Raw genomic sequence first — 25,391 nt, forward strand, 5'->3', positions numbered from 1 at the left:
AGGTGCTTCTAATCTCAGCTCCTTACATACAGTGAAGATACCAGGTAGCCTGACATCTGGCTGGTCGATAGGGGATCAAATACTTATTTAACGCATTATAATGCACACCAATCTCTGACTTCTGTGTTCTGGGTTTTTTCCCCTGTTGTTATTCTGTCTCTTTTGTGTGCATGCACACTTCTTCAGAACAAACTTAGTTGGTCTCTAAGGTGCTACTGGACAATTTTTCCTAATTATTTTTATTTATTCAAACTCTTGGACTACACCGAAACGGCAAAACTGACCAGAAAGCTCAGGAACCAAGAAGACAGAAACTTCAATAAAGAATGGGGAAAATTTATAATTTATCTTGGAGACCACTGTAAGCAGATGAGAACATTAGCAGAATTGCAGGAACACTTGTAATGTAGCAAGTGCTATGGAGATAATGGAGTTATATAAAATATGGACTATTGAAAAAATATGCAGTAGAAAAGGTTAAAAATAGGACCCATGGAGGGGAAGGTGAGAAGTCCAGAGATGTGGATGCACTGTATATGGTTGTATTGTTATAATTTTATACTTGTAAAATCAAATAAAAATAATTTTTAAAGAAAGGGAACACTGATTTGCACATGCTAATTTATACATAGGTGCATTTATGGAAAGAAGATATATATGCAGAAACACAAGACATCTCACCCTAGCCAGAAAGACGGTGATCAGGTGATCTGTGTGTCTGATTTTTATTGTGATTCATGTTTTTATGCTGTATTTTATGCTGCTTTTATAATTGTTTTTATAAAATTTGTTGTTAGCCGCCTTGAGCCTGGTTTTTGAACCGGGAACAGCGGGGTATGAATAAGTTTTTTTAAAATATTATTATTACAACAATGGTTGCCTCAATCCAAAAGATCCCACCTCAGATTAGTCTGAGGCGACTGTCAGCAGGCAGAGATCACTATGAGGGGCTTTGGTAGTGAGCAAGTGAAAAAAACAGTACTGTTTGATATAAAGAAAGCATTTTCTGGTACCTTAAAGACTAACAAATGGACTGTGATGTAAGCTTTTGAGGACTCAAGGCCATTTCATCCGATACAGCGGTGTAAGATTTCACTTCAAGCCTTTGGCAAAGTAGGCCTGAGAACACGAAAAAGACTCAAAAAGGGGGGAAACGTCCAGAGGGGTAGAAGTGTTAATCTGTGCAGGAAAAGCAAAGTCTTGTAGCAACTTTAATCAATTTATTATGGTGTAAGCTTTGGGAAACAAGAGTCAGCGGCATGAAAGCTTGCTCTAGAAGGATGGGTGGAGAAAACACACATGCACAAATACTGATAAATTACACATTTTAATGAACTACTGTGAAATAAAACGTTACATTGAGTTTGGCAGAGAACCCTGGAAGTGCGTTTTCAGGTTCTGACAAGTTTTAGAATGCTTTAAATAACAGCAAAGGTTGAAAGCTCAGGCCCTTGTAATAACTGTACATATAAATAAACATTATCATTGGGGGATCATCTTAAGTTGGGGAAGCAGAAGTGGCTGATAGCTTGTCTACTGCTCCAGAATTGGACCCTTGCTGGCTTGCTTGAATGTGTGCTTCCAGCTCCATCACAGTCCAACCTCAGGAGATGGGAAGAAAGAAGGGAGGGAGGGAGGAAGGAAGTGCCGCAATGCAAACAGGATCCGTGTCTCAGGCAGACTCCTACTTCTCTGTGGAAAAGGCCCTTTTCATCAGGGGCGGGGGCGTTTTCCCAACATCAAACATCATTTCCAATGGAGGATTATTGAGGCAGCACCAGTCGGGGATGCGGCCTGTCTGGTTGTAGTATTCTTTCGACACAGAACGACTGCCTAGGATGTCTTGGAGGGCTCCAAAGATTGCTCCTGTAACATGGAACAGAAAGCAGGAATTAGAGACTCTTGGGACAAGAAGTGTTTGTTTCATTGGGCTTCATTCAAAGCTGGGCAATGCAGCACCTCTGGATCGATCTTGGTATGGCCTCAGGGCTAGAGTTGTTATTATTAATTATTAATTATTATTATTATTATTATTATTATTATTATTCGTTAAATTTATATATCACCCTATACCCGGAGGTCTCAGGGGTCTCACATAAAAGATAACAATACATAAAATCAAAGTAAAAACAATAACCCAATAATACCCCCTCCCCCAAATCAGAGCTGCATTTTAAAAGGGTACAGAAAGTCGATCAGGTCAGTCAAAGGCCTGGTTAAAAAGGAACGTTTTTGCCTGGCACCTAAAGGTGTATAACAGGGGTCAGCAAACTTTTTCAGCAGGGGGCCGGTCCACTGTCCCTCAGACCTTGTGGGGGGCTGGACTAAATTTTTTAAAAATAGTAACAATGAATTCCTATGCCCCACAAATAACCCAGGGATGTATTTTAAATAAAAGCACACATTCTACTTGTGTAAAAACCCGCTGATTCCCAGACCGTCCACGGGCCGGATTTAGAAGGTGATTGGGCCAGATCCGGCCGCCAGGCCTTAGTTTGCCTACCCATGGTGTATAATGAAGGTGCCAGGCAGACTTCCCTGGGGAGAGCATCCCACAGACGGGGAGCCACTGCAGAGGAGGCCCCGTTCTCGAGTTGTGAGCCCCTCAAAGAATCCCAAAGTTAACTCACAGGTGTCTCAGACTTACCTCCTAACCAGGCCACGCAGTTGGCCTTGGCTGGTGGCGTGTGCACTCGGAAGGTCTTGGATGCCAGCGTCTCCTTATACTTGGGCTTCTCCGCCAGGTGCCTTATCTCTGCCATTAATCTGTGCAGGAATCCTGGCAACATGGCGGTGCCGCCAATCACCAGCAAGTTCTCAGCCAGCTGCTTCCTGGTGTCTATTGGGCACTGGCAGAGAAAGGGAGAAGAGAAGATGATTCACTCGGGCCACGGGCTCAACAAGGGCTGGTGTGCAGCTTGCAGGTTTGCCACAATGTCCCTGTGTGTGTAGCGATATACTGATCTGCGGGGGGAAAGGAAAGGGGCTGCAGATGGCAGGGAGAGGGGCAGATCAACCAGGGGATTGGCAGACAACATAACTGCATGGCTGCCCGGAGGTTCATTGGAGCTTTGCTAAGGAAGCTTATCTTCTGAACTTCTGGCGGAGCCGCGGCCATAAAAAGAAGCGCAAGATAACCCTCTGGGGGGTCTCAAGCAGTGTGGGGGTTATTTGAGAGGTTTCGCGAAGGCTATGTGGACCTCAGAACTTCAGGAAGAGATCCTGAGGGACGTGGTACCTAGCGGTGCCCAGAAGTGCTCTCTTGCTCCCTGGGTCTTAATAATAGACTCGGGGATGGGATTGAGCTGCGGGCACGAAGGGGGAGCAGCTTCAAAGCCACACCGTGAAGTCTCAGGCTTCTTATGAAAGTGGCCAGCTTCCAAAATTAATAAAAAAATTCGGACTTATAACTGGCGGAGCTAATCCGAGCATTGCTTTAAAACTCTGAACTCTTTAAAATTCGGCGAGTTACGGGGCGCAAAAAGGGAGTCCGTCCCAGCAACTGGGAGAAAATGGCGCACGACGGAAGGTTGGAGGAAGCTTATCTTCTGCTCCTGGACAGAAGGGCCAGCTAGTTTGCAGGGTGAGTGCGCTCTGTATGGTGGGGGTGGGAGATTCATCCCTGGCAGAGTGGGAGGAACAAAGAGAAGCAAAATGCCAACCATAGTACCTCAACCAGTGAATCCAGGATCAAAGTAGCCACCGATTTTTCTTCGTTGTCCTGCTCAAAGAGTATTTCGACAACAGAATCCCTGTTGGAAAGAAGCAAACGGAGGCTTTTGAGTAATGCATACTTAGAACAAGGGATCAGAAGACGCCACCTGTAATGGTTATAGGGGTTGCTCGTGCGTAAGTTGCCGCCACTCCTGGCTAGGTTGCCTGGTTAAACCTTTTCTGTCTGGACAGCCCTTCACTTCGTGGCTGTTGACGCCAAGTCTCTGCCTACTTTCCCTGCGCGGAAGTCTTCTGCGCAGGGTGGGTGTGGGCAGCGGAGGACCTGTGCTCTCCCCGCTGGTCTCCGGCGAGGAGTCCTGGAGCCCCCTCGCCAATTCCCCCATCTGCCCCCCTTTATCCTTGGTGTTACGCTGATTTCCTTCCCCAGCCGATGAGCTGCCTCTCTCCCTGCTGGGCCCTTCTCCAGCATCGCTTTGGAGCCTTGCCTCCGCCTCTGGCTCTGATGGCAGTTCCCTGACACCACCCAACTCCTCCCAGCTGAAAAACCAAAGTTTGTTGCTCCTTCTGTTTGGCTATGTGGGTTTACCAGCTGAGCCGTCAGGGATGACAGTGTTTTGGATAGCGGCCGCCACGTTTGCACAGCAAGTCAAAAGAGAGTGGCGCTTTTCTATCTCTCTCTCGTACTGCTAGAACACAGGATAAAACTACCGTATTTTTCACTCCATAAGGCGCACCAGACCATAAGGTGCACCTAGTTTTTAGAGGGGGAAATCAAGAAAAGAATTTTTTTTTTTTATCTAACCTAATTGCTCCATTCACGTGCAAAATCTTCTCTCCGTCCAACGGATAGTCCACATCTGGAGGTGGAGTGGGGCGCTGCAATACAAGAGAGGCTGTCAGAAGGCGAAAGGCAAAAGAGAAGGAAATCAAGTTCATTCTTATTGAATGGGGAAACCCAGCTCCTTCCTCACATACCTCAGCACTGCCGTCGAGGTTGAATTTCGCCGCCTGGATTTTCAGCCCCCGCTGGAGGTCGCTCACGAAACAGGTGCGAACTTTGGAGACGAGCAGAAATGGTTTCAGAACTGTTCTCAGCCTAACAGTCCATACCAGTGGTTCTCTCTCTTTTTTTTTTAAATTTAAATTTTTATTCAATTTTCTTTTACAAATTAGTCAACACAACCATATTTTCAAATTTCCAATTTTTGGACTTCCACCAGCTCCTCCATCAATCATCCATATTTTATATTTGTTCCATCATATTATATTGCCAGTTAATAATATCCTTTCATCTCTCTTTCTTTCTATAATACCCTTTAACATCACAAAGCCTCTTTAAAACCGACTAGCATTGTCTGTTCATCACATATGTTTTTCAGATAATTCGTAAACTTTCCCCAGTCCTTGATGAACTTGTGATCCTTTTGGTATCTAATTTTCCCAGTCATTTTATCCAATTCTGCATAATCTGTAAGTTTCATTCTCCACTCTTCCAGAGTCGGTAGTTCCTCTTGTTTCCACTTTTGGGCCATTAATATTCTTGCCGCAGTTACTGCATATTGAAAAAGTTTGTAATCACTTCTATTAACATGAGTGGTTCTCAACCTGTGGTTCCTCAGTTGTTGGACTACAACTCCCATCATCCCTGGCCTTGCTTGCTAGGGATGATGGGAGTTGTAGTCCAACAACATCTGGGGACCCACAGGTTGAGAACCACTGGTCTATAAAAACCTTTTAATGGGCGTATGGATGGGAGGTTGCCTGCTCTTGACATGTCGCCTGAGGCCCAGGTGGCCTCACTGTTGCAATGTGCCTTCCATCAGCTTTGACTGGTGGCCCAGCTGCGCTCCTATCTGGAGAGGGATAGCTTAACTGCTGCTGTCTATGCTCTGTATCCTCTAGGCTGGATTACTGCAATGCATTTATATGTGGGTCTGCCTCTGAAGACTGTTAGAAACTGCGCAGAATTCAGCGGTCAGGTCACTCACCAGAGCAGGCCAGTTTGAGCACATCACACCAATGATTTTTAAAAATATATCCAAAAAATTGGATTTTTTAAATTTAAATTGGATTTTTAAAATAAAATGCTTTTGGAGGAAAAATCTTTCTAATGATAGTTTTCTGTTTAAGTTACATTATAGTCCAAAGGCAGGAAATCAGGATTTGTTTTAAGTTTTTCACGTGTGCTAAAACTCAGTTGTTGTTTTTTTAATTGTTTAACCACATCAGTTAACAAACATGGATACATAGGCTATAATGTTATTGTTTTAGTTAAATAAATTATTTAAATAGTTATTAAGGAAATGATTACTTTTCTCCTTCAAATAAAGTACAGCAGAAAAGTTGTCCAAATACAGTTAACTTATTAAACCTCACAATAATTTCATAATTATCTATCAATGCATTTCTAATAGTATAACCAAATCAGTAATTTTTGGTATAACTCCAAATACTACTCTGAAAATTTATTATTCCAAAAATGAAACCTTCATCGGGTTGTAAATATTAAGATTATACCAGCAAGAATGAGGCAATCAATTAAAATCAAGGCAATCCATTTTAGGAATGGTTTGCTCCCTTGCGAAGTTTACAAATGGCAATTTCTGGATGAAAGGAAAGCTAAGGTTTGCATGAAGGCAGTCATCTTACCTTTGATGTCTTCTACAATGTCTTCTGGAACAGAACCTAAAATACAGGATGATGATGATTATACCCCACCCTTTTTACTTACAGGAATTCAAGGCAACTTACAGATAAAATAGGTTTTGCTCAAACAGCATCAACAGAACTGTAAGCACCTAAAGACAGAATGCACTTAGAATTTAGTACAAATGAGCAGAAGAGTCCTTCAGAATAATCCAATTATTAAAAACACATATTCTCTACAGTAACAGGACAACTGCAGTGTGTGGAACTTTGCACCTCATCCTGCAGACACCTGATAACATCCCCCCCCCCCATTATGCAGCAGAGCAAGGAATATTGTCGCTGAATATGGTCCCTAGGCCCAACTTGAGGCTTCCCAGAGGCAGCCATTGTGAGAAATGGATGCAGGATTAGATAAGCCTTTGGCCTGATCCAGCAGAAGGGCTCTTTTTAGGTTTTCAACCAACATGCTCATGGTTGGAAACCAACAGATTCAGTAATGCATGTGGATCACTGCTTCTTAGGGGCAATAAGAATTCATGAACCATTTCTGACACTCCCTTTTCTAACTTGAAAAGGTTTGTTTTCTACTTTTCTTTTAGTAACAATAATCGGATGGGAGGTGGAAAATGAGCGAGGTCCCAGCTAAAGAAGAACGGCAACTTAAGCTGATGGAATATGCACAGATTGCAGACTTAACATATACAGGGGAAACTCAAAAAAATAGAATATTATGGAAAAGTTCATTTATTTCAGTAATTCAACTTAAAAGGTGAAACTAATATATGAAATAGACTCATGACATGCTTCTACTTCTCAGAGGTCCAATATTGCTCTATTTGCAATCCTTGTTTTGCTGATTTCATTTAATATTCTAATTTCCTGAGATAGTTAATTTGGGGTTTTCATCAGCTGTACGTCATGATTATCACAGTTATAACAAATAAAGGCTTGACATATCTCACTTTGCATGCCATGAGTAAATCTCATATATTAGTCTCACCTTTTAAGTTGAATTACTGAAATAAATGAACTTTTCCATGATACTCTAATTTTTTGAGTTTCACCTATAGAATAAGAGAACAAGAACACACATTTAAAGAAGATTGGAAAACGTTTACTGTATATATGGAAAATAATTGTGTGCAGATGAAAACGATGGCAGCATTAAGATTAATTTAACAGCATAAATAATTTTTGATGGACATAATAATGGAAAACTGACTGGTATACTTTTTGTAAAATATGCAGGAATTTAAGATATACAATCTGAACCATGGAAAGAGAAGGGTAGTCATTGATATTTCAAGTATGTAAATTTACTTGAATTTACCTGAAATTGTAAAACAGAAAATTTAATAAAAACTATATTTTTTAAAAAATCGAATGGGAGGAGAGGGGATTTACTCCATTCTCATCTGAACAGTTCCAATAAGCAACACCTGCCTCTCATTAATTGTAATAATAGTTACCCATCACTGAGGGAAGGCTCTGTCCTTTGGTGGTTCCTGTATCCACAGTGCTTTGCTCCAGCAGCTGGTACTCCAGTTCTCTAAAGGATTGCAAAAAAGGTGATTTAGCAAAAAATAGCATCCAGGCAACACGATGCATACGCACAACAAGCCATTTCCAACTTTCTGCTCCTAGTATTTATGAGACAGATAGTGGCTCACCACCAGCCAGTGTTAACTATTCCACAAAGGCCTGCAAGATGTCATGCTTGGAGGATTGGTGGAAAATCTTTCTCCTTATGAGCAGCAAAAAAAGGCTAATGCTATTCTAGGCTGCATCAACAGAATTCTAGCATCCAGATCAAGGGAAGTAATAGTACTGCTCTGTTCTGCTTTGGTCAGGCCACACCTGGAATACCGTGTCCAGTTCCGGGCGCCACAATTTAAGAAGGATGTTGACAAGCTGGAATGAGTGCAGAGGAAGGCAACCAAAATGTTAAAGGGTCTGGAAGCCAAGCCTTATGAGGAATGGAAGGAGGAGTTGGGTAAGAGGAGACTGAGAGGAGATATGAGAGCCATCTACAAATATCTAAAGGGACATCACGTGGAAGATGGAGAAAGCTTGTTTTCTCCTGTTCCAGTGGATTCAAATGACAAGGAGACTAAACATCAGGCAGAACTTTCTGACAGTAAGAGCTGCTTGGCAGTGGAATGGAAGGCTGCGGACTTTCTTTGGAGGTTTTTAAGCAGAGGTTGGCTGACTTATCTGTCATGGATGCTTTAGTTCAGATTCCTGCATTGCAGGATCCCTTCCAACTTTGCGAAAATATTTGCTGTCAACTTACTTGTGAATGGCTTTTCCTCCCAATGGTAGCGCCCCCCAGCAGTTCAGAACTGGAATTCCTTCATAGATCTGCAAGCAGCTAAGGATGTTTCATGAATAGTATTTATGCTATACCAGGTACAAGAACCACACAAGCACCATCTTTCTAACAGCTGCTTCCTTCTCCATACAATCAACTGACAAGTCAAATGGGCCAAAGAGGAAAGAAGATAAACTCATATTGTTTGGCTCCAAATACCGCAGCCCTGAGCTCTCCAAAAGCTTGAGAAATGTCTTTTGGAGGGCTGGAAGCAGTCCAGTGACACACTATCTTTTTGTTTTAGTTACAGGTAGGGATCCGTGTTGGTCTGCCGTAGTCGAAACAAAATTTTTAAAAAATCCTTCCAGTAGCACCTTAGAGACCAACTAAGTTTGTTATTGGTATGAGCTTTCGTGGTCTTACAGGAAAAAGCAAGGGGTGAGATGGCCGAGATGGCTTTATCATGTATAATGAGATAAGAATCCAATGTCTCTATTCAGACAAGGTCTCTCCATGGTTTTAAGTTTGGTAATTAGTTGCAGTCGTCAGCAGGTTTACCACACCTATCAGCCAATCACCCATTCCCACCACCCTTCTGAGTAATACCCCTCCCCACTTTCTCACTATATATAAGGGTCCCGTGACTTCTGTTTCAGTGTATCTGAAGAAGTGTGCATGCACACGAAAGAACAAACCCAGAACAAACTTAGTTGGCCTCTAAGGTGTTACTGGAAGGAATTTTATTTTCTTTTGTTTCGACTATCTTTTTGTATCCACGATATGGAAAGAGGGAGAATGTGAGACAGAAAGGAATGGAATTGTGATGAAAGCATGTTGCAGAAGCAAGTGTGATCTTGTAAGACCAGCATGGGTAAGAATCAAGGGTCTTCCGAAAGTTTGGCAAAGACAGACATGAGACAAACAGGCCTCCTGTTGAGTAGGTTGACTGTGCGAGTTAAAAGCTGTCTTGATTAATGTTTTCCTCCTGAAGTAGTCACACCGGAGAGTAAAAAAAAAGATACAGGGAGCACCATGCTTTCTGTATAGCCACAATCCAAGACCATAGCAGAATTGATCCCAAGGGTCAGGAGAGACATCAGGTGGCCTGGGGCAAAGAGCACCGAAGGAACCTGGAAGAAACACAGAGGTGACAAGCTGAACACATTGCAAGAGAATTTAGAAGCATCAAGCACCTGCCTTTCTGAAGCAACTGGCAGCTAGGGTTCAAAAGGATATGGGCCTATAAAACTCTAGACATTTCTATAGAGTGGATGCTTGGGTTGTGAACGTGATCCGTGCAGGAAGCACATTCGCAACCTGTAGTGTTCGCAAACCGCAGCGCTGCGTGTGCGCACACCCGGGTCGCGATTTGTCACTTCTGTGCATGCGCAAGCACCAAAACACAAAGTAACCAGTTCCGGTACTTCCGGGTTTGGCATAGTGCGCAACCCAAAATCGTGCAACCCAAAGCATGTGTAACCTGAGGTATGACTATAGTACCATATTTTACCATCTTGAGCTCTCATATTCAAATAACCATCATGCAGTGAGACAGGCTACTGCTCTTCCCTTTAGATGCATTTGAAAGAGAGAGCTAAGTCCCATCTGCATGAAACATTTAAAGCAGCACCACTTTAGACAGCTATGGCTTCCCCCAAAGAACCCTGGGAGCTGTAGTTTTCTATGGGAGCTGGGAGTTGTTAGGAGACCCCCATTTCCCGCACAGAGCTACAATTCCCAGAATTCCCTGGGAAGAGTGATTGTTAAATCACTATGGGAATTGCACCCACATAAAACTACATCTCCCAGGATTCTTTGGGGGAAGCCGCCAACATGTTTTGGCTTTTGGACTGGTGGCGCCAGTGTTGTGGCATGCCCTCCCTGCCGAAATATGAGTGGCCCCCATTAGTATTGGCATTCCGCCGGCTCTTGGAAGACACAGCTCTTGGAAGACAAGCATTCTCCTGCTCTCTTGATCTGAAGATCCTGTTTTAACCACCATGCTGTTTTAATGAGCTTGCTGCATATTTTAACTATGGATATTCATTTTAATGTTTTGATCGAATTGTGTCTTGATTATGTAGATAGGCTTTTTCAACACTGGCCCCGGCCTGGTGGAACGCTCTGCCTCATGAGACCAGGGCCCTGCAGGATCCGATTTCTTTCTGCAGGGCCTGTAAGACAAGAGTTGTTCCGCCTGGCCTTTGGCTTGGAGTCAAGCCTTTCTTTTTTCCTTTCTCCTCCTGTGATTGAGGCTGCATTTTAATGGTTCAAGGTTTTAATGTTGTACAGTGGTGCCTCGCAAGACGAAAAGAATCCGTTCCGCGAGTCTGATCATCTTGCGGTTTTTTCGTCTTGTGAAGCAAGCCCATTAGCGGCTTAGCGGCTTAGCGCTATTAGCGGCTTAGCGGATCAGCTGATAAGCGGCTTAGCGGATCAGCTGTTAAGCGGCTTAGTGGCTTAGCGGATCAGCTGCTAAGCAGCTTAGAGGCTCAGCTGATAAGCGGCTTAGCGGCTTGGGAAAAAGGGGGGGGGTAGGAAAAAAACCCCGCAGGAACTCGCAAGACATTTTTGTCTTGCGAAGCAAGCCCATAGGAAATTCGTTTTGTGAAAACGGTTTTCCATCTTGCGAGGCATTCATCTTGCGGGGCACCACTGTATTTTAATCTTGTTTTTAAGTTGTATTCATTCATCTTGTTTTTATTATTGCTTATTGCTTGTTAACCGCCCTGAGCCTGGCCTTGGCTGGGGAGGGCGGGATATAAATAAAATATATTATTATATTTATATTTATAAACAATCATAATAATTCAGCACTGTTCTGCAGGTGCAAGGGCTCTGATGTACACACAAATCTCCCCCTTGCTCACTAGAGCTTCCTCTTTCCTTTGACTAGCTCTGTGAACACCTGTCTGCCCAGCTTATTCAGGCTGGTATGGAAAACTTTGTGAGTGAGGATGCTCCATAAGCACCATTGGGCAGGTATGGGGTTCTAGCCTGCACCACCCAGCAGGTTCATGTTGGAACTGCAAAGGCAGGTCTCCAGCACTTGGCCAACTTGCTAAGCTCCATTTTTAAGGGGATTGCTTTGCAGGTGCTGCTGTGGAACTGAACCGAGATCCAGGCTTTGGCCATTATTCAACCGTTAATACAGCAGCTACTGAAAAGCCCAGGTGAGCTCAGCAGCTGCTTTCCCCACAAGCAAGCCAAGAAACCTAGAGAAGTAGACAGGCAGCTGCAGCAGACATCTGGAATGTATTACCTCAAAATATTTGAACAAAACCCTTGTAAGCGTCTCTCTGAAATGGGAAGGGCACAGTACAGACTCCACAATCACGACACGCCGGTCTCGGGGGTTTACCAGCAAGTGCCTGAAAAGTGAATGGATGAGACCAGAAAGCAGAATCAACAGCTGGTACCTCTTCTTGTAAAATAAATCACCCCTAGTCAAAACTTTGGTGATTACCAGTCACTCAACATAAGCTGCAATCCATTGTCTGGGATTCAATCCCTTCGAACACAGTGGGACTTACTTGTAGACAGGACTGCACAGCTAATAAAGAAAACAACAGGAGCCAGAAATAATGTTGTATGGATGGGACTGGAATGGGAGAATGGGCAGAGCCACATGTTGGGACGCTGTCTCTTGGCACAGAAAAATATGAGGAAGGAGACCCTGCCTTTCCTTACTTACAGGCAGGAAAACAGATTTTGTTGCTCTTTAAAGTTGCTATGACCTTTCTGAGACAGATCACTTTCCTCATTGTATATGAAGAGTTTAATTCCAAAAGGGGCTTAAGTTAATTTTGACAAAAAACCCAATTTTGACCTGTAGATGTTGCCATGAGTCCTACCAATACAAAATAAAAAATCTTGTATAAATTTTGGGCCTAAGTCATTGTTAGCAAGCCTTGAAAATCGTGTTTGCATTCAAAAAAGGCCCTAGCCAGAAATAATTTTCTTCCAGATGGAATGTTGGTCAAAACTGACTCAAGCCCCTTTTGGAATTAAACTCTTCGTATGGCATGGGAGGAAAAACTTTGGCTTCTGGACTGAATAAGACCCAGCACTGGTCCCAATATGGCTTGCGAGGCAGTCATCCCTACCCAAATCATGCCCACCTGCCCCACACCTGATATCACATGCAGTAATGCACAGATTTTGCCACGAAGGAACAATCAGGACTTCCAAAAGAGCTCCTGAATGCTAGTTTACTAGCAGGGCTTGCTGACTGATCGACTCTGACAGTGAGCCCCATTTAAATTAGCTGCACTAAGGAGTTTCCCACTAGAAACTCCCTAGTGCTGTCGAGGTGGTTTGCTTCCTGCAGGAGTCTGTTATTTTGTCTTCAGGCACATTTTGGGTTCAAGTTGCATTGCAGATGGACATTTTTCTTCTAGAAACACTGTCGTTGTGATGTCAGGTGCATAGCTGTCAACTTACAGATTTGAAAATAAGGGACCAGCAACCTCGGAAATAAGGGATCAGCAGCCAAAATAAGGGATTTTCCAAGCACAGGTATGTTTGACTTCTGAGCCCCTCCAAGCCAAAGGCAGAAAGCCCAGCCAGCAGTCAAACGAAGCCTCAAGCAGTGGTTCCCACAGCACAGCAACCCGCCAAAGGGGATGCAGCAAGGAAAACCACCGTCATCTCTCCGCTGGGAAGCGCTGAGCAAAGGTGAGTCCCCAGGCAACGTGGTTGATTTGATCGGCACAAGGCATGCAAGCTCCCCCCCCCAGTCGTTCTTAAGACTCCTTATTGGGTGAGCAATGTAGCCAAGCAACACAGTGGGAGCCTCCCTCCTCCCTGGCCGGCAGGGAGGGAGGGAGAGGAGCTGCTTCCTTTGAAACCCGGGAAATTTAAGGGACACCATCAATAAGGGACAGTAGCAGGACACGGCGCTGGGATAAGGGACTTTCCCACCAAATAAGGGACGGTTGATAGCTATGGTCAGGTGACTTGACAGGTGACTGGCTTGCAGGGGACGGGTGGGCCCAATATTATCCAGTTTCCAATTCCTGATACAAGGTTCCAGCCCACCCTGGCTTAGCCTAATGTACAAGCCAAAGCACAGAATTCCTGTGTCTTAGGCTACGTATGATTCAAAGAGTGCTGAAGGTCAGAATGGTCTTTGAGGCAACGAGGGTGCCCCTTACCTGTTTTACACGGACAATCTGAGTTCAACCTCCCAATTCTGGGAGCCTCTTCACAGATGCAATACAAAATTATGTATAATTCAAATGCTTGATACAACCATTATGGCACTGTATTGTAACAGGATACCTAAGCAATCCATTTCCTAGCCAATTGCTTATTCGAGGAAAAGTCATTACAGCGGCATCTCCTACCTGAAGTACAGCATGTGGATGAACTCCTTCAGGTACGAATATAACTCCTCTGTATTGATGTTGTATTGAACAACTTTGACAGGCTGTGAAAGAAGTCCATTTGAAACAGTTTTAACATCATCACCACACACACTGAACTGGCTTCAAAAATAACAACAGGTTTCTTTCTCGATAGTTGTAAACTAGTGGGAAGCTAGTGAACTTTTTCCTGTGCAAGACCCCTATGCAAGCAGCCCAATACTGGTCTAGCTAACAAAGCTCCTCCTTCTCCTCAGTCCCTCTCTCATCTCCTAATCCAGTCCGCCTTGCTTAGGGTAAGATGCCATCCAATGTCACTACTGCCACCCGACAACTGGTGTTTAGCTAGGAGGATTGTTCGCAAGACCCCAGAGAGCTTAAGCACATCGGTCAACCCCTTGTATTTATGGCTACACCAATTTAAGGGCACATGACTTGTCATCCTATCCTATGAGGAGGTCTCAGCAACTTACACAGAAATGCAGCATCACTTATCCCAGTAATTATACAGATATTGATAGAGACGGTATTACATCAGATAAATCTGTCGAACGCAGGACTTATTTCAACAGAAGTTGAAAAATAAGGCCCAGCCATTTTTAATGTTTTATTTATTGTAGATGGATGATGTCGGGATGTTTTTGTTACTGAACTCAAGCAACCAAAACAACTAAATCTTGCTTCCCTGTCTTGCCTCCATTTGCTTCCCAGCATTGAACTTCAGATTATAATCTTCTCAGGACAGAATAACAATAATACTAAAGAAAAATTAACGTTAGTGTCAGGGTTTCAGGGAGAGACAGTTAGCGTTATAGAAGTTACCACAGATAAAATACCTTAAATGGATTTGCATTCAACTAGCTTTTAATATACAGCAAAAGTTAGCCGTTTAAACAAAAAAAAGGGGCCTACCTTTGAAATTCCAGGTTTCTTTATTTCGCTAGGGATAACACATCTTGGCCCTGTTTCGCCTGCAAAGCCACACCTGGAATTTTAAGATTGAATAGTAAATGTGTGTATTTCTATAAATATGCCAACCTATTCCAAAGAACTTTGACTGGATTGGCAACAGAAGAAAATGCTTTTAGACAGCAACCAACAGTGTCTTTGGTAAAGGCATTGGGATCTTTTTAATTTTGGAGAAAAGGCGAGTGAGAGGCAGCGTGATAGAAGTTCGTAAAATCACATTATGGCGTTTTGGAGAGAGAGCATGCGAACATACATACATGCATCAATTTATTTGTTGCTGTTGTTTTCATAATAATAATTGAATTTATATACCACCCTATACCTGGAGGTTTCAGAGCGGTTCATAGAATAGAATCAAAATATAAAACCACAAATTACATATCATCTCAGGGTGATACTACTACTACTGCTAATAATAATAACAGAATTTATATACCACCTTATACCCGGAGGTCTCAGGGCGGTTCACAGAATAAAATCAAAATATAAAACCACAAAATACATAATCTAAATAAAGGCAACAGCCCAATAAACCCCCTCCTTTATTTAGTGCCCTTTTTGATTCATTTGAATGAAAAGCGGCCTAGAAATAAACCAAAACCAAATTTCCAGGTCTGCAACATCCCTCCTGGGAGTAAATAGGAGCGAAAGGCAAAAATATGACGTCTTGCAAAAGGAGAGACGTCAATACATCAAGTAGTTTTGTGTTTATATCTTGCATTTTATATCTTGCATTTTTATGCTGTGATCTATGGATCAAGGGCGGTATAAAATATTATTATTATTATTACAGTGGTGCCTCGGGTTAAGAACTTAATTCGTTCCGGAGGTCCGTTCTTAACCAGAAACTGTTCTTAACCTGAAGCACCACTTTAGCTAATGGGGCCTCCCGCTGCCACCACGCGATTTCTGTTCTCATCCTGAAGCAAAGTTCTTAACCCGAGGTACTAGTTCTGGGTTAGCGGAGTCTGTAACCCGAAGCGTCTGTAACCCGAGGTACCACTGTGTTATTATTATTATTATTAACGAGAGGGGGCGGGGAGGGCAACAACAACCACAACAACAACAAATAAGCGAGGGGGGGGCGGGGAGGGTCGGCGACGCCCAGAGGAAGGAGACGGGGGGGGGATTAATCGAGGGACGCCTCTCACTTGGTGAAGGCCGCGCCCAGGTCGATCACCACCGCGGTCTTCTCGCCGCCGCTCCCGAGGCCCTCGTAAAGCGGCATCGCGGCAGCTGCCCTCGGGACGACGACGACGAGGAAGAGGAGCGGGCAAAACCCCAAGAAAAGCCAGTGTGGGAAAAGGGGAGGGGGCTTTCTTGACCTTGTGGCGCGCTGAGCTGAATGGCTGGCGGGGCGGGGGCCTTCCGGCGCAGCAGGCGCGTTTCAGGCTGCCCATCATGCCGCCTGATCCCGGGGGTTATTTATGACGCCCTCGTTTCTTTCCGCACGTCTTCTCCTTAACTCCACAGAGTTGTTATTGTTCGTCTGAAGAGCCACAAGCGCCCCTCGTTTCTCCTCGCCGCCCCTAGGTTCGGCAGGCAATGCGGTAGACACCCTACCGCCGTCGCTGGTCGAAGAATTGAGGCTGGCGGAGGAAAAGGGAGAGTAAAGGGGTACAGTCTAACGAAGTGGAAGCCACATTTCCGGGTGTCGTTGGGATGCTCGATAGGCAATCTCCCACTTGGGTGTCAAGGCTGGTGGTGCATTCACACGAGCTAAGGGGGCTGCCGTTTTGAGATCCCTTCCACAAGGATGAAGAGTGGTCATGAAATATACTTTTGATCATAAATGATTGAAACTGCAAAAGAATAAAAAAAATTCCCTGGCGTGTTTTAGGGATGCTAACTACAACTGATTGGTTCAAAATGGGGAAAGGAGTATGACAAGGCTGTATATTGTCTCCCTGCTTATTTAACATATATGCAGAATTCATCATGCGAAAGGCTGGGCTGGATGAATCCCAAGGCGGAATTAAGATTGCCGGAAGAAATATCAACAACCTCAGATATGCAGATGACACAACCTTGATGGCAGAAAGTGAGGAGGAATTAAAGAACCTTTTAATGAGGGTGAAAGAGGAGAGCACAAAATATGATCTGAAGCACAACATCAAAAAAACGAAGATCATGGCCACTGGTCCCATCACCTCCTGGCAAATAGAAGGGGAAGAAATGGAAGCAGTGAGAGATTTTACTTTCTTGGGCTCCATGATCACTGCAGATGGTGACAGCAGTCACAAAATTAAAAGACACCTGTTTCTTGGGAGAAAGGCGATGGCAAACCTAGACAGCATCTTAAAAAGCAGAGACATCACCTTGCCAACAAAGGTCCGTATAGTTAAAGCCATGGTTTTCCCAGTAGTGATGTATGAAAGTGAGAGCTGGATCATCAAGAAGGCTGATTGCTGAAGAATTGATGCTTCTGAATTATGGTACTGGAGGAGACTCTTGAGAGTCCCATGGACTGCAAGAAGATCAAACGTATCCATTTTTAAGGAAATCAGCCCTGAGTGCTCACTGGAAGGACAGATCCTGAAGCTGAGGCTCCAATACTTTGGCCACCTCATGAGAAGAGAAGACTCCCTGGAAAAGACCCTGATGTTGGGAAAGATGGAGGGCACAAGGAGAAGGGGACGACAGAGGACGAGATGGTTGGATAATGTTCTCGAAGCTACGAACATGAGTTTGACCAAATTGCTGGAGGCAGTGGAAGACAGGAGTGCCTGGCGTGCTCTGGTCCAGGGGGTCACGAAGAGTCGGACACGACTAAACGACTAAACAAACTTCATAAATCCTTTGTCAAGTCCTGCATCTTTTGCATTGAACCCCAGACTTCCCACCCCTTCTTTACACACACACACACACACACACACACACACACACACAGACACTTTTAAAAAGGAAAAAGTTGCTTACAGGACAACTAGGCACAATCTCCCTTAATTCAGCATCATCAAATTATCTCTTAAGTTCTAGTATTGGAGAGAGGAGGAAAAACGTCTCATCCTCCAGAAAAACGCATTATTTTATATACCTCAGTCATGTCTCTTCTTTCTTGCCTTTTCTCTAAATCAGGGGTCAGCAAACTTTTTCAGCAGGGGGCCGGTCCACTGTCCCCCAGACCTTGTGGGGGGGCCCGACTATATTTTTTTGGGGGGGGAATGAACAAATTCCTATGCCCCACAAATAAACCAGAGATACATTTTAAATAAAAGGACACATTCTACTCATGTAAAACACACGGATTCCCGGACCGGCCACATGCTGGATTGAGAAGGCGATTGAGCCGGATCTGGCCCCCAGGCCTTAGTTTGCCTACCCATGCTCTAAACCCAAATGATGTAAGTTTTCCTCATAGGGCAATTGTTCCATCCCTTTAGTCATCTTTTGTTTTGTGAACCGTCCTGAGACCTCCAGGTATAGGGTGGTATATAAATTCAATTCATCATCATCATTGAAATATACTTGGAGTTGAGAGTGGATTTCATGCTCCTTATTCAGCTCATAGTGGTGAGGGGGAATGGAGGTTCCCCCAGAATGTCTGCTTTATATACCGTACATTATTTACACAATGAGTCCCACGTGATTGGCTAATTATGGGATTCTCCTGTAAGCCAATCAGGTCGCAGATTCACTTCCACTTGGAGCTGGATTGGGTGGCTCCTGTGGACCAATCAGACTGCTGCATTCTGGAGCCTATTGTTCTAGGACCAATCAGGCTGCTGCATTGTGAATCCTATTGTTCTAGGACCAATTAGACTGCTGCCTTTTGGATCCTATTCAACTCAGTACATAACAATCATCATCATCTTGGTAGCCCTTTTCTTACCATTTTCTAGCTCTAAAGATATTTCCTCATTTGGGGTGACCAGAACTGTGCACGCTATTTCAAGTGTGGTCTCACCAACATATTTGTACAATGGCATTACGATATTGGAAATTTTATTTTCAATCATTTCCCTAATGACCCCTAATGATTGAATTTGCCTTTTTCACAGTTGCTAACTTCTGGGTCTGCATTGCCACTACAACCTCAACGTCTTGTTCCTGGTCAGTCACTGCCAGCTCAGACCTCAGGAGTGTATATGTGAAGAAGAGAGTTAAGAATACGGCTGGAGGTTATTGAAGAAACTCTCAGGATTATTAGAATCTCTTTCCAATGGAAGAATGGGCAGATACAAAATTTCGTATTTCATTTTTTCCCCATTTCACTTTTAATTTGTACACCACACTTCTGTATTGCTATACGCAAGGCGGTTTACAACTGAAGAAACAACAAAATAGACAGCAAAGATCACACACTGTAATGGTTATATGGGGTTGTTCGTGCGTAAGTTGCCGCCACTCCTGGCTAGGTTGCCTGGTTAAACCTTTTCCTGGCTGGACAGCCCTTCACTTCGTGGCTGTTCAGTCGCTAGCAGAATCCGTCAGTGGGCGTTTCTTGAACTTCTTCCAGCAAAGAAGTTCTTTGACGCCAAGTCTACGCCTACTTTCCCTGCGCGGAAGTCTTCTGCGCAGGGTGGGTGTGCGTAGCGGAGGACCCGTGCTCTCCCCGCTGGTCTCCGGCGAGGAGTCCTGGAGCCCCCTCGCCGATTCCCCCATCTGCCCCCCTTTATCTCTGGTGTTACGCTGATTTCCTTCCCCAGCCGATGAGCTGCCTCTCTCCCTGCTGGGCCCTTCTCCAGCATCGCTTGGGAGCCTTGCCTCCACCTCTGGCTCCGATGTCAGTTCCCTGACACACACCTAATAACAATCTGATCCAACACAGAAAAGTAAGAATAGAAACATAACTTTAAAATAAACAACTTACATAAAACAAAGCAATATTCAGTCATCCATTAGAATATAATAGTAAACAGTATGATTAAATATCAGAAATTATAATTAAACAGTTTATACTTAACAGTTACAAGAAATAATTACTAAACACTAATCAATAAAAATAATGGCAAAATTTGTACAATGGCACTTCATGGGACTTATCCAATAAAGCTGAATAGTGGAAGATTCAAAGTGGTCAAAAGGAAACACAGTAAACTTGAGACTTAACACACATTTAACTTTGTGCATTCAGTTTTACGTGCTTGTGAAAAACACTTTAAAAAATTTAAAAGGGGGCAGAATATGGGTGGGCATCGGGGGGAAATGACTTCGGCAACCACCTGCCACTGACCGCCAGGTGTTTTGACTATATGGCTTTTGGCACAATCCCTTGAACGTAATCCCTGCATACGTAAGTTACGGACTCCCTGTGCATTTTCACACAGCACAGTTAAACTAGGCAATTTGCTCCCTCCAGGGGATTTGACAAATGCAGGGAAGAAAAGGCTATTGGTGGTTACTACTTGCCATTTTAAGGGACGTGGGTGGCGCTGTGGGTTAAACCACAGAGCCTAGGACTTGCCGATCAGAAGGTCAGTGGTTCAAATCCCCATGACGGGGTGAGCTCCCGTTGCTCAGTCCCTGCTCCTACCCACAGCAGTACGAAAGCACGTCAAAGTGCAAGTAGATAAATAGGTACCACTCTGGCGGGATGGTAAACGGCGTTTCCGTGCGCTGCTCTGGTTCGCCAGAAGCGGCTTAGTCCTGCTGGCCACATGACCCGGAAGCTGTACGCCGGCTCCCTCGGCCAATAAAGCGAGATGAGCGCCGCAACCGCAGAGTTGGTCATGACTGGACCTTTTACTTGCCATTTTGGCCATGTGCATCCTACATACAAGCTTCAGTATCAAATAGAGGAAATAAATGTAGTAGTTGCTGGAAAACAATGCATGAGAAATATTGCACTCGTGTCCCCCTTGTGAGCTTCCCGAGAGGGTTCTGGCTGCCCCGCTGTGGGAAAGGAAAAGCTGAACAAGATGGACCACTTCTGATCTCATCCCCCGGCAGGGCTCTCCTTAGACACAGTCTGATATTGTTTCCATTAGCATTAATTAATAGGCTGGCCTCTTGAGATGCCCTTGAGAACATCTTCTCGGGTCGGCTTCCCTTCTCCCTCCTTTCCCCTTGCTTCTTTCTTTGCTGTGCTTGTCTAATTTTGCAACTCGCTATGTAGGACAGGGACAGGAAGGAAATAGCTCAGTATTGCAGGGAACCGACAGATGGTGGTTTAAATTTAAGTTGAGATGCTACCATGTGGTGTGACTATTTCAGTGGGTTCCCTCCACCCCCGAGATTTATTCTCTTTACTTCGGAGCACTTATTTGCTCCATTGATTTATGCACACTCTGTTATAAGACTCTCTAACAAACCCTGGTTAGCCCTGGAAAGCGTAAGGGTATTTCTCTTCCAGGCTTCCTTCCCAGGATTGCAACTTCCTCGTGTGACCTTGGGTAGTTCAGCAAGAGTATCGTGAGTATTTCTTTTTACTCAGCAGTTCTGCTTCCCAGGTTGTAACTGCTGACTTGATTCACACCAAGTAAAATATTTTCTACTTCCATCAGCACTGGAGAGATCAGGAGCGGAGCTGGACTCTGTTCTTTTGGGGAAAAACAAAAATTGAAATCTCAAGAACACCCACCTGCCGTGCCACAAGCGGGTGGCCTGGGCAGAGCAGGTATAAATTGGCTTGCAGGTTCTGCTTTGCTGATGTTCTTGTGGAAATAATTAAGAAAGAAAATCCAGGTGAGCTAAAGGAACATTATATGCATATTGTTATGGATGGAAAGGGAAGGGAGACACAAGGTGAGAAGTTGGGCAAGGGCTGTAGCTCACTGTAAGGTAAAGGTAAAGGGACCCGTGACCATTAGGTCCAGTCGTGACCGACTCTGGGGTTGCGGCGCTCATCTCGCTTTATTGGCCGAGGGAGCCGGCGTACAGCTTCCGGGTCATGTGGCCAGCAGGACTAAGCCGCTTCTGGTGAACCAGATCAGCGCATGGAAACGCCGTTTACCTTCCCGCCGGAGCGGTACCTATTTATCTACTTGCACTTTGACGTGCTTTCGAACTGCTAGGTTGGCAGGAGCAGGGACCGAGCAACGGGAGCTCACCCCGTCACGGGGATTCAAACCGCTGACCTGATCGGCAAGCCCTAGGCTCTGTGGTTTAACCCACAGCGCCACCCGTGTCCCTTGTAGCTCACTGTAAGAAGGCAGCAATTTCTGTTCTGACCTCTATTCATCACTATCAGCACCGTTTTCCTTTCTGCTGCAGTTTGGTTTCCACCAAATACTGTGTTATGTGTATTGCTATCCCCTACCTAAAGTTAAGTTATGCAGATTACATAACTATTTATGTAACCGATGTAACTTACATTCATTACAATAAAAAAATTCCTTCCAGTAGCACCTTAAAGACCAACTAAGTTAGTTCTTGGTATGAGCTTTCGTGTGCATGCACACGAAAGCTCATACCAAGAACTAACTTAGTTGGTTTTTAAGGTGCTACTGGAAGGAATTTTTTTGTTTTGACTATGGCAGACCAACACGGCTACCTATCTGTAACATTCATTACAATGTATTGGAAACTTCTAAACAATGTAAAAGAAAGTAATTGCATATATTCTGCACACTTAAATGGCTCAGGGCTGCAATATCTCAAGGACCAACTCTCCCCATATAAACTGACCCAGACCTTGTGATCATCATCTGAGGCCATTATTCTACAGCTTTTTAAATGTGTGTGTGTGGGAGGGGGGGAGTTATTGTTTCGTTTTACTTTTGTTTTAACTATTTATTTTGAGCTCCTGTCATGTATTTTTACCTTGTGAACCACTATCTTTGAATGCAGGGCGGTACATACATTTAATAAATAATAATAATAACAATTAGGTGAAAAAGCAATGATCTGAGTGAAAACCAATCGCATTCGCTTATTGAATTCTGTTCCTGACAGCAGACGAACACGCAAACTGCAGCCATTTCTGCTTCTTTTTCTCTCAGAATCCTCCAGTGGTCCTGATCACTGGTAGAGTACATCCTTTGCATCGAGAAACTATCAAGCTCGATCTCCTGGTAAGCGCACCTGTATGGAGGCTGCACACCTGTAATTCATCGTGGGATGCATCGAATCCAGGAGGAAGCCATTGTTTCTGTTATTGTTGTGGTTGTTGATTTGTCCATCCGGCATCCTTCTAGGGCAGGGGTCAGCAAACCTTTTCAGCAGGGGGCCGGTCCACTGTCCCTCAGACCTTGTGGGGGGCCAGACTATATTTGAAAAAAAGAACAAATTCCTATGCCCCACAAATAACCCAGAGATGCATTTTCAATAAAAGGACACATTCCACTCATGTAAAAACACCAGGCAGGCACCACAAATAACCCAGAGATGCATTTTCAATAAAAGGACACATTCTGCTCATGTAAAAACACCAGGGAGGCACCACAAATAACCCAGAGATGCACTTTAAATAAAAGGACACATTCTATTCATGTAAAAACACGCTGATTCCCAGACCGCCCGTGGGCCGGATTGAGAAGGCGATGGGGCCAGATCTGGCCCCCGGGCCTTAGTTTGCCTACCCGTGTTCTAGGGTCTCAGGCAGGAGTCCCGTCCTTCACCTGCACTCTGCTCCTTTAGATGCTGAACTTGGGACCTTCTACATGCCAAGCAGGTGCCTTACCTCTGAGCTACACGGACCCTCCCTTTTGCAACCCAAGCGTTCTTTGCTTTTTTTTTTTAAGACTTGAAAGTGCTGTCCAAGCTCTTTCTATTTATGATTCCACTGGAGGAACCTGCTGGCGTGAGGAACACCCCCCCTCCAACTCCTATAAGCACAGCACAGGTCTGCAGATGGTGGGCGGGGCGAAGGAGGGTCCCCATGGGTGGGAGTCTTGCTACTGCCGCCTGGCCCAATCCCCGAGCCAGTGAGGAGGAGTGGCTGATGAATATGAACAGCAGCCTCTTCCTTCCCCTCCCTCTTCTCCTTTCCTCCTCCCAGTCTCTCCTGGCCATGAAGGCAGCAGCAGAGCAGCTGAGAGAAGGATGCTGAGGACCAGCCCAGATAGCATCTTCCTGAAGATGCTGCCTAGCTGAAAGGATGGAGGGCGCTCAGGTAAGGCAGGGGTGATACAGAGGCTGCCCTGTTTCCTAGCAACGAGGGAGAGAAGTCTAGGTCCAAGGGAGGCCCAGAACTTGTCTGCAGAGAGACTTCTCCCAAGTCACTTGCCCAGACGCAGCTAAAAAATGCCTAGACAAGGGATGCTCGCTGCCCGGGGCTTTTTGAGAGCTGGGCATGGAAGGAGGCCTCGATGGGAGTATGCATGGTCCTCGCCACTTGCTAGCCTTGCATTCCACAAGAACAGCAGCCAGAGCTTCTTTGTGTACTGTTTCAGCAAATGGAGGCTTGCTGCCTCTGCCTGCCTTTTGTTTGGGAATTTGCTTCCCCCATCCCTCCACCTCTCTCTCTCTCTCCCCTTTCCTCCCAAGTTTCTTGGGCACAGATCGAATTCCCCCCTCCGATTCATGGCTTTGATTTCATTCATTTCTCTAGCTCTCCAGACTTTGGAGCAAGAGCCTCGTTGTGGAATTCCAAGGTTTAGACGATTGCAAGAAAGGGATAGAAAAAAAAGAGAGATGAGAATTGCAAGCCTTTCTTTGAACTTTTTGTGCGTCGCAGAAATACCTCTGGAGGTTACCGTCTGCTGCCGTCCTTACAGCTCCTTTCCTTAGAAAGGAAAATAATAATAATAATAATAATAAGTGTTTGGCATTTAATGTTCAGAACAGCCACAGGGAATTGGTTTATTCGGAGATGGAAGCGCGCTGGTGGGGGAGGAGCGAAACTTCAGACCATTTGCCATTTGTCTGCTGTGCAGAGATGCTACACCCCACTTTAAAAATAACATAAGGCGGGCACTCTGGTGCAATGATATATAACAAGAGACACATGCAGATGGGGGTGTTTTGGAGGAAGGGATGGTCATTTTCGTGTGTGTTTTAATTCATAAAAACCAACAGATCTGCGTCCCGGAAATTTAAGGGGCCATCTGTTTCCCCACAGAGAAATGGCTAAGTGGATTAGTGCTGTTTGCATGTATCCCTGTAGCAAATGGATCACCAGATTTTGGAGAAGGTTGGAGGAACAGGGAGGCGAGGCCTGCAAAGCTAGCCACAGATTCACGCTAAAAAAAGCAAACAATTTTTTGGGGGGCAGGGGCACCTGTGCCCAACCCCAGATCTAATGCCATCAGTGCTGATGTTCTGCCTGGGGCTATGACAGGTTTGGGGAACATAAGCTGCTAGCCATGTGTTGGTCCCAGGCCCATGCAGAAAAGGAAGGCTTTTTTAGCCCCTGGTTTGTGCGCTGGGTTTGGCTTAGCTGTGCAGCCCTGAGATATAGGATTGAGGTTGAATCCTGACAAGACAGAAGTACTGTTTTGGGGGGACAGGGGGCAGGCGGGCGTGGGGGATTCCCTGGTCCTGAATGGGGTAACTGTGCCCCTGAAGGACCAGGTGCGCAGCCTGGGAGTCATTTTGGA

At 44.8% G+C, this 25,391-nt stretch overlaps 3 protein-coding genes across 6 annotated transcripts in view; 1 reads left to right on the forward strand and 2 right to left on the reverse strand.

Moving 5' to 3' along the window:
- The window catches only part of TBPL2 (TATA-box binding protein like 2), a 276,663-nt gene that overhangs the window by 16,060 nt on the left and 235,212 nt on the right, over nt 1–25,391 (reverse strand). The window lies entirely within an intron of this gene.
- ACTR10 (actin related protein 10) lies at nt 1,309–16,309 on the reverse strand. Of its 2 annotated transcripts, XM_081913503.1 has the most exons (13): nt 16,122–16,307; nt 14,914–14,986; nt 13,984–14,066; nt 11,898–12,006; nt 9,658–9,765; nt 8,618–8,685; nt 7,794–7,873; nt 6,325–6,360; nt 4,651–4,730; nt 4,478–4,551; nt 3,671–3,752; nt 2,648–2,849; nt 1,309–1,866 (listed from the first exon to the last, which is right to left on the reverse strand). In XM_081913503.1, exons 1-13 carry the CDS (start codon nt 16,196–16,198, stop codon nt 1,685–1,687), a joined length of 1,254 nt encoding a protein of 417 aa, XP_081769629.1. In that variant the 5' UTR covers nt 16,199–16,307; the 3' UTR covers nt 1,309–1,684. The 2 variants fall into 2 exon arrangements, with proteins under 2 accessions (XP_081769629.1, XP_081769628.1); XM_081913502.1 differs by having other exon boundaries at nt 4,478–4,730; nt 16,122–16,309.
- The window catches only part of ARMH4 (armadillo like helical domain containing 4), a 58,283-nt gene continuing 56,675 nt past the window's right edge, over nt 23,784–25,391 (forward strand). For 2 of the 3 annotated variants that reach the window (XM_081910938.1, XM_081910937.1), the window contains exon 1: nt 23,785–23,965. In XM_081910938.1, the coding sequence (XP_081767064.1) occupies nt 23,951–23,965 (15 nt within the window). In that variant the 5' untranslated portion in view covers nt 23,785–23,950. Of the gene's footprint in view, nt 23,966–25,391 lie in introns of all 3 variants that reach the window. The other variant, XM_081910939.1, reaches the window with a different exon arrangement.

Source organism: Podarcis melisellensis (genome assembly GCF_964234715.1).
Source record: "Podarcis melisellensis genome assembly, chromosome: 1".
NCBI classification, from domain to species: domain Eukaryota; kingdom Metazoa; phylum Chordata; class Lepidosauria; order Squamata; family Lacertidae; genus Podarcis; species Podarcis melisellensis.